This window comes from Panthera pardus, unplaced genomic scaffold (assembly GCF_024362965.1).
Source record: "Panthera pardus isolate Hobbes unplaced genomic scaffold, ASM2436296v1 HiC_scaffold_11, whole genome shotgun sequence".
Classification (NCBI taxonomy): domain Eukaryota; kingdom Metazoa; phylum Chordata; class Mammalia; order Carnivora; family Felidae; genus Panthera; species Panthera pardus.
This window is the reverse complement of record NW_026526666.1, coordinates 62,967,664-62,984,074: the sequence shown is the minus strand read 5'-3', so window position 1 is coordinate 62,984,074 and position 16,411 is coordinate 62,967,664. Positions and strand designations below refer to the sequence as shown.

Sequence of the window (16,411 nt, the reverse complement as noted above, 5' to 3'; positions counted from 1 at the left end):
GCCACAAGCGCAGCCCCTCCAGACCACTGAGGGGTCTTCCTGGAACCGGGCCACTCCCCTTCTTAGGAATCTTCCATGGCTCCCCTGTCTTTAAGTTACAGTCCTTTGAGCGTCTATCCAGGTCTCCTGCCTTTCCAAACTTGCCCTTTCATACTCATGTCCTGGCACACTGCCCCACCCCCTCACTGGCAACTGCCTCCTGCTCAGGCCTCCTATGTCAGCCCCTCAGGGAAAGTTTCCCAGATGGACCCCAGGCTAGGCCAGCTGCTCCTTCACCTGCCCTCATGGCACTGAAGCCTCAGTGTAATCACTCCCTGCCTCCACCAGACTGCGAGCCCCTCGAGGGCAGGTCCACGGCTGCCTCCTTCGTCCGCAATGCTCACCAAGGGTGGGTGACTACGAGGTCACTGTGCCCTTAGAGACCACGTCTGGCCAATGGGCTAAAGGATGATCAGCAAGTCTGCCTAGCCTTACATGGTTTAGGTCCCGGCCTCAGATTCACCATCCATCAAATGGCGATCCAAACCCCCACCCATCGAGCCCTCCTGTGCAGCAGGCTTTGAAAACCACACAAACAGGGTGGTTTCTTTCTTTCCAAGCCTCCCCTAGTCCCGCCCTGGCCCTAGTCAGCAGAGAGGTCTTTCCTGCTGCTGCAGCTTTCTGGCAAGGAATGTCAGCTCACAGTGCTGCTGCCTGCTTCCCGCCGGAGAGGAAGGCAGGAAATGGACAGCACTCGGCCCAGCTCTTGGGAACTGCCTGAGCTCCTGCTGCCAGCCTGCTCTCATTTACTGGGCTTTGATCCTCCCTGGAAACACACCAGCCCAGCCCAAGGCGCTCAGTCCCCAGGGCTCTCTACTGAGCACTGAGTCTCTACTTGGTTACCACCAGTGCCAAGGAGCTCACTACTTTGTTAAATTGGCAGGTGGTAGAACGATCTTCCACACAAAGATTCAAATTGGCCTCCCTCTTCTTTCCTCTGAAGGACCTGAGATCTAAGGGCTGAAGCGTTGCAGAGGCAGATCTGAGCATCTTCTTCTTGTTCTAAGATTTATTCATTTAAGTAATCTCTACATCCAATGTGGGGGCTCGAACTCACAACCTCGAGATCAAGAGTTGCATGCTCTTCCAACTGAGCCAGCCAGGTGTCCCAGGTCTGAGAATCTTCTATATGGCTAAACTTCAGATACTTCGAGTCACTTGTTAGAGCCCTCCTGAGGCTGCTTCTCTCCCAGAGAAACCCCAGCTACTTCTGCAGGAAATGAGGAGAGAAGCACTCCTATAGTCTCAACAGGAAAGGTCCAAGGTCACACGTATCTGTCTCTTCCTCTTATTTTTGGATCATTTCTTAGGCTTCTGAGCTATACACATGATATGCTCCTTCTCCTCCCCTACCCCCACCCACAACTGATGGGGAGGGTTCTCTGGAGGTAGACCTTACAGGTGAGTGGACTCAGCTGGCAGGAATTAAGAACTCCTTAGAATTGGGGGGGGGGGGGAACATGTCAACCCCTACTGTGCCCCCACTACAATGGAAAGTATCTGGGGATGCTCAGAACAGAACAGGCTGTGCTTTTGGCAAAGGGAACTAGCTCCCCCAGGACTGTCTTGTCCAGAGAAGGCTCGGTCTTTAGCCCTTTGACCTCTGTTGGGTCTCTGCAATACCAGTCTCCATCATTAATGTGGTCAGCCCCCAAGCTCCTGCCCCTACAGAGCTGACAGAGCAGTACAGAGTTAACTGTTCTAGAACACAGACCTGGCCAAGGTATTATCCAGACCAGGGTTGCTCCAGTGGCTCCCACTACCCCCAGATGAAGCCCACAGTCCCTAAAAAGGTCCATCAAACACTGCCAGAAAACTCTCCAGTCCCCCTCTCCTACTGAGCACCTACCTATCATCCACCTCACTCTATACACCGTCCCAGACCGTACTGCCTCCAGGAAGCTCTTGAGCAGACAGGTCTTTCCATTTCTTGCTATAGGGCATGGGTTTACCTGTCAGTCTCTCTGGTAGGTTGGGTGCTTCTGGGGGCAGACTATGACTGATCAGTTCTGGCCTAGAGTCCAGCCCCCTGCCCTCAGAGGTGGCTGACCACTATCGTTAACCACAGTCCCGCCTGCCTCTGAGCCTCCATCCTGTATCTATAAAGTGAAGCCTGGACTAGATCACGGAAGGCAAATACACGGGTCATGTACTACCACTTACATCCCCATGTTCATGGCAGACATTGCCAGTCGGTATCTGCTGAGCCTGGACGTGGCTTCTGAATCATTCCCAGCACCGTGTTCTAGCAAGACACCACTAACCAGTCAGAGCTGCTGTCTGAATAGAAACATTGCCTGCTTTTGAGACAAGATGGCTAGAGTTTCTCTTTCTCCCTCCATCATTTCCCTCCTTTTCCTTGGTCTCTATTGTCTCTTCTTCCTGTAGGCAATCAGACATGTATCTGACTGCTGTGGAAGAACACAAGGATCTGGAAGCAGCAAGCCCAGGTTTAGACCCTGATTGTAGCCCACAGCTGAGAACTCTGGGGAAGTCATTCACCTTTCCGAGTCTCACTTTCCCAATTAGCCCTGCCCCCTCTGCAGAAAGGCTACGATCAAAATGAAAGTAAGCTGGATGTCTAAAAACACTACATAACTGAAAACAATCACTGGAATTTAAAACAAAACAAGAACAAAAACAGCCTGTACTCAATGCTCCCGTCTTCATGACCCCTGCCCTCCTGCAACTCCCCAGCTCTGGACCTAGAAATCTTCATTGGACGGTACCTCCCTTAGAACCACCTTAGGGCCAAGGAGCTGGGGGCCCACCCAGACCAGCAGGCCTGGCCAAACCAAGCCGAGTCTGCCAGATGTGAAGACCGACTGACTTAAGCTGCATGGAGAAAAAAAAAAAAAAAAAAAAAAAAAAAAAAAAAAAAAAAAAGCCACTGCTTGATTATGTAAAATCCATCTGGATCCAAAGCAGAAAATCCAAGTTGGAAAGGCCCTCAGAGACCATCTGGTCCACCCAGCTTCATCTACTAGTGAGGAAACTGGGGCCCAGAGACGGGGAGCACCTCGCCCAATGTCACTCAGCAAGTATGTGGACAAGTGGGGGACCAGAACAGGTGTCCTGAGACAATAGTCCTTTGTATCCTTCCCCACTGCAGAATACCACCTCTGGACACTCCAAGCCTGGTCAGAGTGAGGATCTAGACCTTTAGGGCTGGCTGGGCTCCACTGCTGGTAACATGAGCAACAGAAATAAACTCAGTTCAAACATCTCCCGGGTCCCTAGCGCATGCCAGACGCTTGCGATACCAAGATCAAGGCCGTCTTTTTACAAGGAAAGCACAGAACTAGAACACCCTTGGTAAGTTCTTCCATAACCCGAAGAAAACCAAAACAGTCCCCAATACTGTGAGGTATGGTCAGGTTGGGTCCCAGACCACCTCTCTGCCAGCCCTGAACTTGCTACCATAGACATCTCATGCCACAGGACCAGGGCACCGTCCACCTGAGAAACCTCAACACCAAATAAGAAAAAGCAGACAGATGGAACCTAGTATGTGGATGGCCAAGCCTTCTGACCCCTGGAGTAGCCTTGCAGCCTGGCAACCTAAGAAAGCCCCCCTGTGTTCGGAGGGGCTGGGACAGGGGTGGACAGCTGCTCCCTCCCACCTACCCGGAGGCCCCACGGGCTTCTATATTTAGCACCAACTAGGGGCAGAGTCCTGATCTGAAAACTGGGCTGGCCACCTTGGGACAGGATCTGGTCAAAGCTGGATCAGCCAACCCAGGCTGGCTCCTTGGGACAAAGCCCCCCTGCATCAGAGCTGCCTGCCCAGACCGTGGGCAAAGCAGGGGAAGAAGTGCAAATTGTTGGCAGCAGATAAAACCCGATACCATCTCGATTTCCCTTCTAATATCAGAGTGGCTGCCTGCAAGATGAGCAAGGGGCAGGGCCAGCAATCAATAGCTAATATTCGCATTGCGTCCTGGCCTACTCCGGAAATGGGCAGTCACTACCGCCTTCCAGAGAGATACCCTTTCCCCTCAGCAGTGACCTAGCCTGAGTACTTCAGCATCACGACCAGGAAGCGCCCGTCTGCTTCATCTTCCTCTGCCCGATTAAACATGATGCCCTCACCTGAGGGCGGGGAGAACAAAGCCGGCCAGAGCCACCCCAGAAGCGGACAGTCCGGGGCACACAGGTCCCTGCTCAATGCTGTCCCCGCACCCGCCTCAGCCCCTGCCAACTCATCCTGATTAGGGATCAGAAAAGACCTCCGGTTGAGAGGATCCAAAAGCGACCTCTGTTTGATGGTGCCTGGAAGTGGCCAAATAAGGACAGGAATCAGTCTGGACTTTCTGACCACACACCCCTGAACGTCACAGGGGAGGGCCCAAGAAGTATGTCTGGAATTAGGCTTTAACCATGGACAATTATACCAAAGCAGGAAGTTAAGAGCTGCCCACGTATCAGGCAAACTTTGCCTTGCCCCAGACTCAGGCCAAAATAGAAGCCAATGGCCTATTTAAAAAATACAGCTGGCTATTGTCCACTTCTTCCCACCACAGTGGCCTGCACTGGGCACTCAGATGCCAGCAGGCAGCCTCAACAGGCATGCACACAGGTGGAGCCTGGCGCCTGGGGCTCCGTCCACCAGACAGGAAAGTCACAAGTGCACTGTATCAAGGGTATCCTGTGGGAGGATGTGTAAACCTGGGAAAAGAAGTCCCCAAGCAGAACAGAACACCTGTAAGAAAGACCTCCAACTAGGAAGAGAACATCTGCCTGCAGTGACCAGGAAAAGGACTGTCCCTTGGCATGGATGACTGTCCCAGACAGTAGTCCCTTGGGTTTCCCCTCTGGAGAAAGGGCAGCAGCCCACCTGGCTTCTTTCTTTCTTGGGTCTGCAGGTTTCTAAGCATTTGAACGTCTCATTCCAAAGTCTGGTCCCTCTTCCTGATGCCTTACCCCCAGCCAAGCCCCAGGCGATGCCTGGTCTGGGCTAACCTGGAGTCTGCACACCCATTTCTGAGGCTGTACCCATTTCCACCCCAGGGCAAGGCTCCAGTTTGGGCAACATGCTAGGAATGTATATAGATGTATGTGTGACCATCCAAAGCCCTCAACCGCCATCCCTACATCCCTCGCACTTCCCTCACCGCCATTTTGGCGGACAACCCACTCTTGCCGTTTTATGGGCAACACCCAAATTTCGCTGATTCCCGTCCTGGCTGGTGAACAGTGCGTCCAAACCCTTCTTCTCTCCCGGGGGTCAAGAGCAACCGAAATGTGAAATCTTACAAAGCAGAGGTGGTTTGTCCAGGTCGTCTCCCACCCAGGGAGAAAGTCCCCTTAACATCTCTAAGAGGGGTTTGTCCCCCCCTTTTGCTCAGATGCCTTCATAGCAGGAGGCTCCACTTGCAGCAGCCTGCGTCTCACTGCTAGATGCACAAGGTGTGAGATTCTGGCTTACACCAAGCAAAAGTCTCCTTGGACTTTGCCACAGGGCTCCCAGCTTTGAATTCTTGGGCTTCACGGAGAGATCTTGGCCTTCTTTTCTATATGACAGCTCCTTCCATATTCTTCTCTGAAAGTGCTAGCCTTTCAAAGGGGTGGGGGACAAAGGCAGATTCTCAAATCCAGCCACAGACAGGTTTCAAAGAATGGAATGTTCCACTCAAGAGCTTCATCAAAGGGGCGCCTGGGTGGCTCAGTCGGTTAAGCGTCCGACGCTTGGTTTTTAGCTCAGGTCATGATCTCACGGTTGGTGGGTTCGAGCCCAGCACCGGGGTCTGCGCTGGCAGTGCAACGCCTGCTTGGGATTCTCTCTCTCCTTCTCTCTCTGCCCCTCCCCCATTTGCTCTCTCTCAAAATAAATAAATAAACAAACAAAAAAAGAGCTTAAAGCAGTTCCTTCCAGCCCTGCACGCCGGTACCTCTCCGAAACAGCATTCCCCGGCCTCAGCCTGGTTAAAATGGGATGAGTCTCCCCACCAACCCCCCACTTCCTAGAGGCCTGCAGGGATAGAAGGAGGAGGAGGCAGAGAGGGGACGGCAGCCACACCCAGCCCCAACAGAAGATGGAGCCCCCAGAGGCCCACAAGGTGTATTCTGGGGAAGGCCTGGCTCTCACTCCACGTGGGACCTGCCCCTGCCTCTGGCGGGCGGAGTGCGGGCCCAGATGCTCGTGGGATGCCGCCTGTGATCGCACTCGGAAAAAATCAAGTGGTTAACCAGAGGGAAAGGATTCCGAGACCTGCCAGGATGGTGGGTTTTTTGTTTTTTTTTAGATTACGCCTAAGGTTTGTAGTTTGGACAGGCAAAGTAAACAATGACAATGACAGCAGCAACAAAACAGAAACAAAGAACAGTTTACTTGTTTTTTGTTTTTTTTTTTTTAAAAGGCTTTTGTTATAAAAGACAGCTCTCTGAGGACTTGGAAGGGGGGGGCCCCACCCCCGCCTCCCTGACCAGGGGCGGGCTGTGTCGTGACTGCGAAGCCGGCGTGAAGAAAACAAGCTGGAGCAGAAGTGACACAGCGCGTGCAGAGGGGGTCGGCTCTTCATCTCTTTTCTCCCCTCCTCAGGGTTTGCCAGGGGTGGAGAAAGGGATGGGAAGGGTCTGAACCAGCACACAGCAACTGTATTTAGACCATGGCAAACTGAGCTACTACTTACTTCTCTCTCCCTCCCTCCCGCCCGCCCGGGGCCTGGCCAGAAGTGGAAGGAGCACAGGGCCGAGGGGGCCCAGCACGTACCTGAAAGAAACCTGGCGGGATGGGGCCTCCCGGCATCCCGTCGTTGGGGGGAATGTTGCCAAGCACGGGGCTCGGGGCGGCTGCTGCGCTCTGCGGAGACAAGGAGGTGGAGAGTTAGGAGGCTGTACCCACCGCAAGAGACCTGGAGCTCTGAGCCTTGTCCCACCGGGTTCTCCCTGTCTGCCCACGTCCTCCACAGACCCTCCTCAAATACCACCTTCCCAGGCACGTCTTACTGGGCAAGTGACGAACTCTCCGAGCCTCTGTTTCCTCATCTCTAAAATGGGAGAACGATGTCTCCCGCTTCGCGCACGCACTGCAGAACAGTAGTGGGTGGCCAACATACAGCAGCCGTTGTGAATGGAGGGGTGCCCTGCCTCACCCACTCGGCAGCTTTATGAAGCTCCCACAGCGCGGCTGAGGTGCTTTACAAATGTTTGTGCCCTCTCCAAGAGGCTGCATGCTGTACAGAGTAGCCCAATAAAGATCCACAACTTAATGCATAAACACAAATCCCTGCTGGGAAATGTCCCTCGAAAGGTCGAAGGAGGGCAGGGGTGTTTTGGGCCTGGTCAGGGTCCTGGGTGCCACCGGAGAGGAGGTGGGTCCGCCCAATGCAGGGACTGGAGGCACTTTTCTTCTTAAATGCTGCTATTCAGGCATTTACCTGGTACATCTGCCTCAACAAATGCCTCCTGGGGGTGAACAGACGTCGTTCTCCCCAGCCTGGCCTCCTTCCAGACAATCTGTGTCCCACCTGCCACGTGGTCAGCATGTCTGAGCCTGGGCCCGCACGCGCCCAGGGCAAGTCATGGGCCTAGCACCCCACCTGGGCTGGTGCCCTGCATACTCCCCCACCGGCCCCCCCCCGCCCGACCGACTCTAAACCTCCCAGGCACTTCCCCCCACCCCCGCAGGATGCCCACCTCCTACCTCAGTGTTGCCACACCCCACCCTCCCCTCCCGGGACTGAGAATTTGAGACTGAATCACTGACTGTCTCCCAGAGGTCTGACTGGTTCTCTGGGACAAGAGTGAGCCCCTGGGGTCAGGAAACGGACCACCTCTTTCTCTCCTACAAATGCAGAATTCACTTCTTGCCTTTCCTCAGCCAGGAAACAGGAACCAGAGCACCTAACTTCCAAGGATGATAGAAGGAAATGAGGTAATGTGCGAATCCCATGAACACACTACATGGCAGCAAGATGAACAGACACCCCTGAGAACGTGTGGGTCGGAGCGCTGTTACCTCTACAAGCAACGGATGGCCGTGGCCAAGTCACTTGGCCTTCCTGCACTAGTTTCTTATAAAAAGTGGGGATCGCTGTTGTCCTGCCTGCTCATCACGGGCGTGGAGGATTATGTGACAGGACGGGCCGTGTTCTGTACACCGGGAAAGCCTGGTAATCTGGAAGCAAGGAGGGCTGAGTATGGGCATGCGCTGGGTGTCTTAACAGACCCAGGTAAAGAGACTGGGGGGTAACGGATGGGCTGGCCGTCCCAGCCCAACATTTCAAAATCATTCTGCCCACCAAAAAGCAACCCTCTCCATAATTACAGATTCTGCCAACCATCCTGTCGTGTGTTCCAAGCAGCCCCCAACATCACAAATTTGGTCTTCCCACTTTCCAGGTGTGAGCCCCACTCAGACAGAGGAGAGACCAGCCTGCCTCTACCTAGCCCCCACCCCAGTATTATCTGGGTGAGGGCCACCTGGGGGAGTATGCCAGGCTATCCATTAGCTGCACTGTTTGTTTGTGGTTGGTGGTTCTGTGAAAATGCAACTTCTCAAGATTTACAGCCAACAATCATTCCTTGGAAGCAGGAGCAGAAGTTCAAAACAGGAAAGAAAAAAAAAAAAAAACCTGAAACAAGGTAAACAGGCACCTACGTTTGCTTCAAGTTCTTTCAGAGACCAGCTTTACATTTAACTCTTTACTCCTTCAGGAACTTGTTTTGATACAGAATATAGATTTTACTCCTCAGGCAGCTGCCTCGGTACAATTTCACCCCACTCATTCGAAATCAGGAGGCAAAATTCTTACAAAGGCTTGGGTCTGTTTCTGCATTTTAATTCTGTCCTACATCTTTTTTAAAAATATTTTTTGTTTATTTTTAGAGAAAGAGAGGGGCGGGGGCCAGAAAGAAAGGGAGACACAGAATCCGAAGCAGGCTCCAGGCTCTGAGCTGTCAGCAGAGACAGAGCCCGACATGGGGCTCGAACCCACGAACAACGGGATCATGACCTGAGCTGAAGTCGGACGCTCAACCAACTGAGCCACCCAGGCGCCCCAATTCTGTCCTACATCTTTAACACTTCATTGTAATAGCTGGGAGTTTCAGGGTGTATTTTACTTTCTCCTTCAATTCTTCAATGTAAGTTTTCTGGCTTATTTTCACCTAGCTATCCCTCCAAACACAGATCATTTATAAAAGTCACCCTCCTACCAAACCAAAAAAGTTCATATGGGGTGCCTGGGTAGCAACTTCAACTCAGGTCATGATCTCGCAGTTCGTGAGTTCGAGCCCCGCATCAGGCTCTCTGCTGTCAGCACAGAGCCCACTTCAGATCCTCTGTCTCCCTCTCTCCTTGCCCCTCTCCTGCTCTCTCTCTCTGAAAAATAAAACACTTAAAAAAAAAAAAAAGTTCATATATGTACACATACACACAAATACACAACTCTACACATATATATATACACGTACAAATCTGGAGAAGAAATGACCTGTTCCTCAGAGGCACCCTCCCAGGACACGGTCTTTCTCCAATTACTCGCATCTTGGTACAAGTCCAGCAGTTAACCAGGTGGGGGCGGAGGAGGGGGGTGGGGTGCGCAATGACAATAATCAGCAGGCAGGTGGGAGTAGGTGACACACTGGGAAAAACCAAAATCCTGCCTTGCTAAAGCCAACTAAACATTTTATTCAACAAATGTAGCACCGTCTTGTTTGTAGGATGAGGACAGGAATAACAGAGTTCCTAACTGGCAAGTCCTTGGTGGCGCGCATGGCAGGAGCCATTGGGCCCCATGCTAGAGACAGGCTGGGTGCTTTCCCCCCCCTTCCCGTCTCTCCCTGAACCCCCAGGTGGCCTCTGAGGTAGACACAAGCACCCCAGAGACACAAATATCTGCATGGAAAGAAAGCAGGCTCGGGACAACCCTCTCCCATCCGTCCTTCTCGGTCCAGACCTACTCTTCTCCAGCTTTCAGCCCAGAACAAGGCTTCGCTTTTACAGAAAGATCTGGAAAGCCTCACCAACTTGATTTCTTTAAATTAGCATTTATCATTTAGTACCCAACACCTGCTTATTATAGCACACGGCCAAGGAAAAAGAAAATTAGCCACCATTTTTTTGCGGAAGAATGTCAAGAGCACTTCCCGCTCTCATTACACAGCCAAAGAAAACACAAGTTTTTAATGAGTCTAATATTATATAGAGGTATCATCATTTAACCAATTTAATTAACAAGCATTACACTGGCGTTTGCTACCTTGGTAGTTACAAAATGGGATCCCTGGTATTCTGCCTTATTTTTTTGGATCACTATCTTTTGAAATGGTCTGTAGATCTACTTTTATGGTGAAATGTTTACCTTCTTTGCTTTCTGTATATTAGGTTTTTCCTTAATGATACAGAAGAGCTCTTTTTGTTTTTGTTTTTTTTTAAGATATAAGGATATTTTATAATTAAAAAAAAAAACACAACTTTTTAAAATGAAAATTTGAACCTGGGAGCATGACTTCCAAAGGTTCCCTCACTGGGAGATCTCATTTCCCTACAAAAATCAGAAGTGAGTCAATGGTTCTAGGAACTGGGGGTGGGTGGTCCGTGGTCCTTTGAATGTCAGGGCTGGGATAACCATGGTTCCAGAACATGGATGGTGCAATTCTCTGACATCTGGGTGGAAGACGGATTTTTTGCTCTCCTCCAATGAAAGGAAGGCCATGTGAACAATGATTAAGGTGGCAGGACGCTGAGGAGACAACTTTTATCATTCAAAGCCTCGTTCAGCAGCAAAACTAAACAAAATAATTAACCTGAATTATGACAGCTATTGCTATCCTTTGATTATGACACAAACACGTGCTCCTAACGGAAAACTTCCAAAAGGGCAGAAAAGCACAAAGCAGCGAATGAAAAGCAGCAACCTGTGTTAGAGGGCGACCGGAGGGTTAAGAAGTAACGGCTACTCACACAACCCAACCCCAGTGGACCCTTCCTCCCACCCCCACACCTGGCAGCAGGGGCTGTTTTACCCATCTCGGAGATGTGAGGCATACAGCAGGTGTTCAATAAATGATTATGACTTTTATTATTCAAAGACCTGCTCAAACCTGGCCATCTGGAGCCAGGCCTTTCCGGATTGCTAGGAATCGGCCTCTCCCTGTGGTTTCCAGCTTTGAGTTAGAGCTCCATTAAGGCACTCAGCAAAGCGTCTCATGTGAGTTTTCTCTAAAAACACAGAACCCAAACCGAAAGCCCCTGACATTCACGGAGGCCTACAGCTGCCAGGGCTGTGGTGGGTACAGGGGATGGAGCCCTCCCACCGGAGCAGGAGAGTAAAGAGCACTGGATTCTGGAGCCAGAGACCTCCCGGTGGGCTCGGCTCCTTGCCAGGAGCCTCAGTTTCCCCACGTGTCCAATGGAAGGGCTAGACACGACGATCTCCGAGGCCCTTCTTCCAGGCCGTTCTTCCCAGCCTGGTCCACACACCCAGAGGGCAGGGACTGGAAACAGCAGCTCCTGCTGCAGGGGGACAGTTCTCTTTCCAGAGACTGCGAATTTTAACTCCTCTCTGTTCACTACAGAACACTTAAGAGATCAAAGATTAAAAACCACCCAGAAGCCTCTTTGTTATCAGAGCCTGCAGATAACAGCCGATGACATTTGAGCTCCCCCCGCCAGGCCCTCCTCACCAACATTTATCCATATATGCATACATACATGGACTAAAAAAAGCAGAATCAAATCAGGCATGCAGTTTGGTAACTCATGCATTTTTTATAAAACTAACTTAAAATTCTTTTCTAAATAGAAAACAGGCCTTGCACTGGGTGCCGTGGCCCACTCCAGCCAGCTGCCTCCTCTGAGGCTCAGGGGTAGAGTCAACTTGGAAAGCTCAAGGTGCCTTCGGACAAGTGACCGAGGCCCCTCCAGCTCCCCTGCAAAGTAGCGTATTTTTGCTCACGGCCTGGGAGCTTTCCAGGGAGGACTGATCCCACAGCCTTCTCCCCTGAAGAGTAGGGTTTCTTTATGATCCCGTGGTGGTTACACAGCCGCCAGGGCTCGCTCGGGGGTTCACTGCAGCGTCTCAGCCCGCCCATGTGCTCCAGACGCACGCCAGCTGGTCTCACACATGCCATTCTGACTACAGGCATCCCTCACTGTCAAATCTGGTTTCCAATAGTGACCACCTCTGCCAGTGCTGGGCATCCCCAGTGCACCTTCAACTAACCCACTCAACAACCCTGGAGTACAAACAGACGTGGCAAGTCCCAGATGTGGTGCTAGGCCCTTTCCTCGCTCTGTTGCAAGAAGTCCCCTGTGGCTCCAGGAACAGCAGGGTCATTGCAGAGGAACCGAAGGACAAGCTCCCAGGAGCCTGCCACCTCTTAGCTCAAAGCATCTTGTGGTAGGTGACAAGCACTCATGCTTCCTTTCCAGAAGCGTGGGTCTGGGCGGGGGCGTTCCCTACTAGGTATTATCTTCTGACCGCACTCCGAGAACCCTAGTTATCCTCACTCCACAAACTAGCCTAGGACCATCCCAACCCCCAGCCATTGTTCATTCTTTTTTAAAAATGATCTTTTACACGTGAAGCTCCTGGAAAACTGGATAAAAACAAATGCTCGGAATGAACCAGGGACTCCTGCCAGCGCGGCCAGCGCCTCCTGATTTACAGGGCTGCAAAACGGAACTTTGTTCTGCAAATGCCCTCCCTCCTCGCCCCACCCCAATACTCAGGCGTGTAGCAGCACAGGGCCCACATGCGAAACCACCGAGCACAGCCTTTCTCCACTGAAACTCAACACAGGCCATGTGGCCAAGCACCCAGGATGCCACAGGGTGTGTGGCATGCGGCTGTGTGAACGCGGCCGGGAAACAGAGGTCACTCAGAGGAGTGAAGGCACCCATGCGCTGCCTACGTGAGAAGGGCAAGTGAGAAATGGAGGTCTCTGTGGGATGCCTGTGTCCAGGAGAGGGAGGGATGCCTGAGCGGGTACCATCAAGACAGAGGCTTCAGCAATCTGCGCAAAATACTGGAGCGACCTGGGTCCCTCTGGGCTGAGTTTCCTCCAGGGGATGTTAATCTTAGCAGGACAGAAACTGAAGATGTAGATGAGGGAGTAGAGACAGTGTCATAACCCAGGCAGAAAGGCCGAGACAGAGAGAAGCGGGGTCAAAAGAGGGAGAAGTCGGGGCGCCTGGATGGCTCGGTCGGTTAGGCGTCCGACTTCGGCTCAGGTCACCATCTCACGGTCCGTGAGTTCAAGCCCTGTGTCGGGCTCTGTGCTGACAGCTCAGAGCCTGGAGCCTGTTTCAGATTCTGTGTCTCCCTCTCTCTCTGCCCCTCCCCTGTTCATGCTCTGTCTCTCTCTGTCTCAAAAATAAATAAACGTTAAAAAAAAAAAAAAAAAAAAAAAGGAGGGAGAAGTCCAGGAAGAGGGCCTCTTCGTCTTATGCACAGACCAGAGAAAAGAATCCGTCCTGGAGGACAGGGGCTTGAAGTCTGCAGCTTGGAGAAAACGCAGAGCTGTTGCTACGTGAAGAGACAGAAGCAGCTGGCATTAAAAATAGGTTTAGATGACACACGGGAGTGAGTGACACAGGATCCCTGCCTCCAAATAGCCAGTGGGCTGTCACGTGGAAGCAGGAGTGGACGTGCTCTCTTGGTGCCGCGGGATGGCTCTGGGCCCAGCAGTAGATGCTCTGAGCTACAAAAAGCTTCTCCAGATCCGAGCATCAGAGTGAGCTGTCTCAGGAAGTGGTGGCCTCTGTTAACTTGGGGTGGCTCACAGTTGGGACACAGCAAGAGTGCACCACGGATCCAAACATGTGGGCTTGATCTCTGCTCTGCCAACTCAGAGCCATGCTGATCGTCTCAACCTCAGTTTCCCCTCTGTGAAAGGGAAGAACCCCATTAACTACCACTGCCCGGTGTGTCCTGGGGATTATTATGACAGAAGAGCCCTGGGGTGAGCGTCTCGGGACCAGGGTTCCCGCTCTGGCTGCAAATCACCTGCTGTATGCCTTGGGCAAGCCTTCCTGCCCCTGGCCTCTCTCTGCTCAGCTCCAAATGAGGCGGCTGAGGTCCTGTGGTTTCAATGATACAGTGGGCATCACACCAAGCTCTCAGCAGAGCAAACTGAAAAACAAGGTCATGTGTAGGCAGAAAAAGCCCCAACTTGCCACAGCCAGGCCATCAGGCCCAAGTGAGGGCCGTCCTGACACCAGCGCTTCTTCCCAAGTCCCCTGGGGGAGGGAGCAAACGCAGGGATGCAGAGAGGGGGGTGTGGAAAGAAGCAGTTGCCTTTCATCCTGACCCCACAGATCAGGAGAGGGGAGGGGTGGGCCTGACTCCTCACATCCCTGCGGAAGAGGTCGTTTCTGTTTACCAGTAAGGAAACGGAGGCGCAGAGAAGCACATTATCATGAGTGGCTCTAACTTTAGTCTCTCTGTCCCTCCACTCCCCAATCTTGGGTCCAGAAACCCAGAAACTGGGTCTCCCCACCAACCCTGCATTTCCCAGGGAGAGTTCTGTGTGCTCTTTGACGCTTGTGGAAAGAAACAACAGACAGATCATCACAAACGTGAGGGCAGCACAGTGCGGTTCTCTGCGTTTGGGATCATCCGTATGTTCTGCTCTTCTCCCTAAGCAGACGGACTTAACCCTGCTCCTTCCAGCAAACAGGTGACTAGCCTGGCCTTCAGCAAGGGGTGTGGTGGTGGTGCGTGTGTGCGTGTGTCTGTGCAGGATCGCACGAACTCGCTGAAGACTCTGCTGGATGTGAGTGGCAAATTACCCTGAGAAGAGAAGGAGAAACAAGGTAGGTGGGAGCTTAAACAGGTTACGAGTGCTTTACACACGTCAGACGCACTCAGCAAACACTGGCTCCTGGGGCCGTTGGGACGCGCCGTGCCCGCCAGGGCGGCAGATGACAGCGCGCGGCCCTGCCCTCAAGGTCTGGAGGATGAAATGAGCCGCGGTGACAGAGAACTGAGGGGTGTGGGAAGGTGCTCCGGGCGGGTGCTGCGAGGCAGGGATTAGGGGGATCAGGGAGGCTTTATGGAAGAGGTGGCACTCAAGCCAGGGCCTTAAAGGACGGCAGGACTCGAAGATGCGGGTGGTGATACGGGGTGAGAGATTAGTGCTGTCATCTCAAGCCTCCCGGGGAGGCAGGCCTCTGACAACAGCCTCTCCTTCAGAGTGCAGAGCCTGCCAGGCCTCCACCTTCTCAGAGCTCCATGCCAGCCCGGTTTCTGGGGTGGGGTTGGGGGGAGGGGGGCCTGGGGCTTACTCACTTCCCCTCCTCAACAGGGGGCTCTTCCGCAGGAGGGAAGTCAGCCGCCCACCAGGGCTGAGAAGGCTGCCGCTGCTGGCTGAGCTCACCTGCTGGCTGAGCTCACCGGGCTACGCTGGGCAAAGCTTACCAGTTTCTCCCCCGGGGGCCCCCAACAACCCAGTAGGGACTCCAGATGAGGATGTCAAGGGATCTGACCAGGGTCACACAGCTCGGATGGGCAGAACTGGAAGTCAAGCCAGATGTGCTAAAACCAGGGCCTGTTCTCAGCCACATCACGGCTTCTCTGGTCTCTGTTTTGAAGCGGATGCTTCAAGACGGCCCCCCCGGGAACAGAGAGGTCCGGTTCAAGGCCCAGCCCTTCCACTCTCCAGGAGTCGAGGTACTGGGCACCCTGCTTTACCTTTCAGAGCCCAGTCATCTGTAAAGGAAGGAGCCCTCCATCCTCTGCAGAGGTGTGGGGAACTTTAAACATGACTCTCAGGCAATGGGTTCAGCCTGAGACAGGTGCTCCGCAAACAGAAGCCCCTGAGCCGGAGACACAGCACCAGGCAGACAACAGACATGTTTAGTTTCCATGAATCCATGAACGCAGAGCACACGGAAGGAAAGGGAGTCAGGAGTGTCGGGAGACAACGTCTACCACTCAACAGAAGCCACTCTTCTGGAGAGTGGCCTCGCCCTACCCCACGTTAGAAAAATCTGATTTCATTTTTTAAGAACGAAACAAAGGCACGCCAGTCAGAACATTTCCAAAAGGAGAACTGGCTTCCTTCCCTGTGCTGAGAAGGCCACGGCCACCATCCCACTGGGCCTTGCCCATGCATCCCAGGGAGCACCCAGCTTCTTCTGGGAATTGGATCAAAGGGTACCGTTTGTGTATGAGGTGGAGCCCCACATAATTAATACCTGGTTACACCGTGGAGGCCAGCCAGGGCACCCTCCTCCATGTGCAAACACCTCCCCGGCTGGGCCGCATGGCACAGGGCACGGGTGCCTAGGCGTGTACACACAAGACAAGGGAGATTAAGGGCTAGAGGTGCCCCCGCAAATGAACAGCACAGAGTGGATCAACAGCACGCTATTTGCACAGCGCCGAGTTTCTTCTTAAAGAGAGATGAGCTTCGCGGCCCC

The 16,411-nt window shown here is 52.8% G+C and overlaps 1 protein-coding gene across 10 annotated transcripts in view; it reads right to left on the bottom strand.

The window, feature by feature from the left end:
* Nucleotides 1-16,411, bottom strand: part of SSBP3 (single stranded DNA binding protein 3) — a 163,299-nt gene that overhangs the window by 39,450 nt on the left and 107,438 nt on the right. For all 10 annotated transcript variants that reach the window (XM_019449185.2, XM_019449187.2, XM_019449186.2 and 7 more), the window contains one exon: nt 6,752-6,841. In XM_019449185.2, coding sequence (XP_019304730.1) covers nt 6,752-6,841 — 90 coding nt within the window. The remainder of the gene's footprint in view (nt 1-6,751; nt 6,842-16,411) is intronic.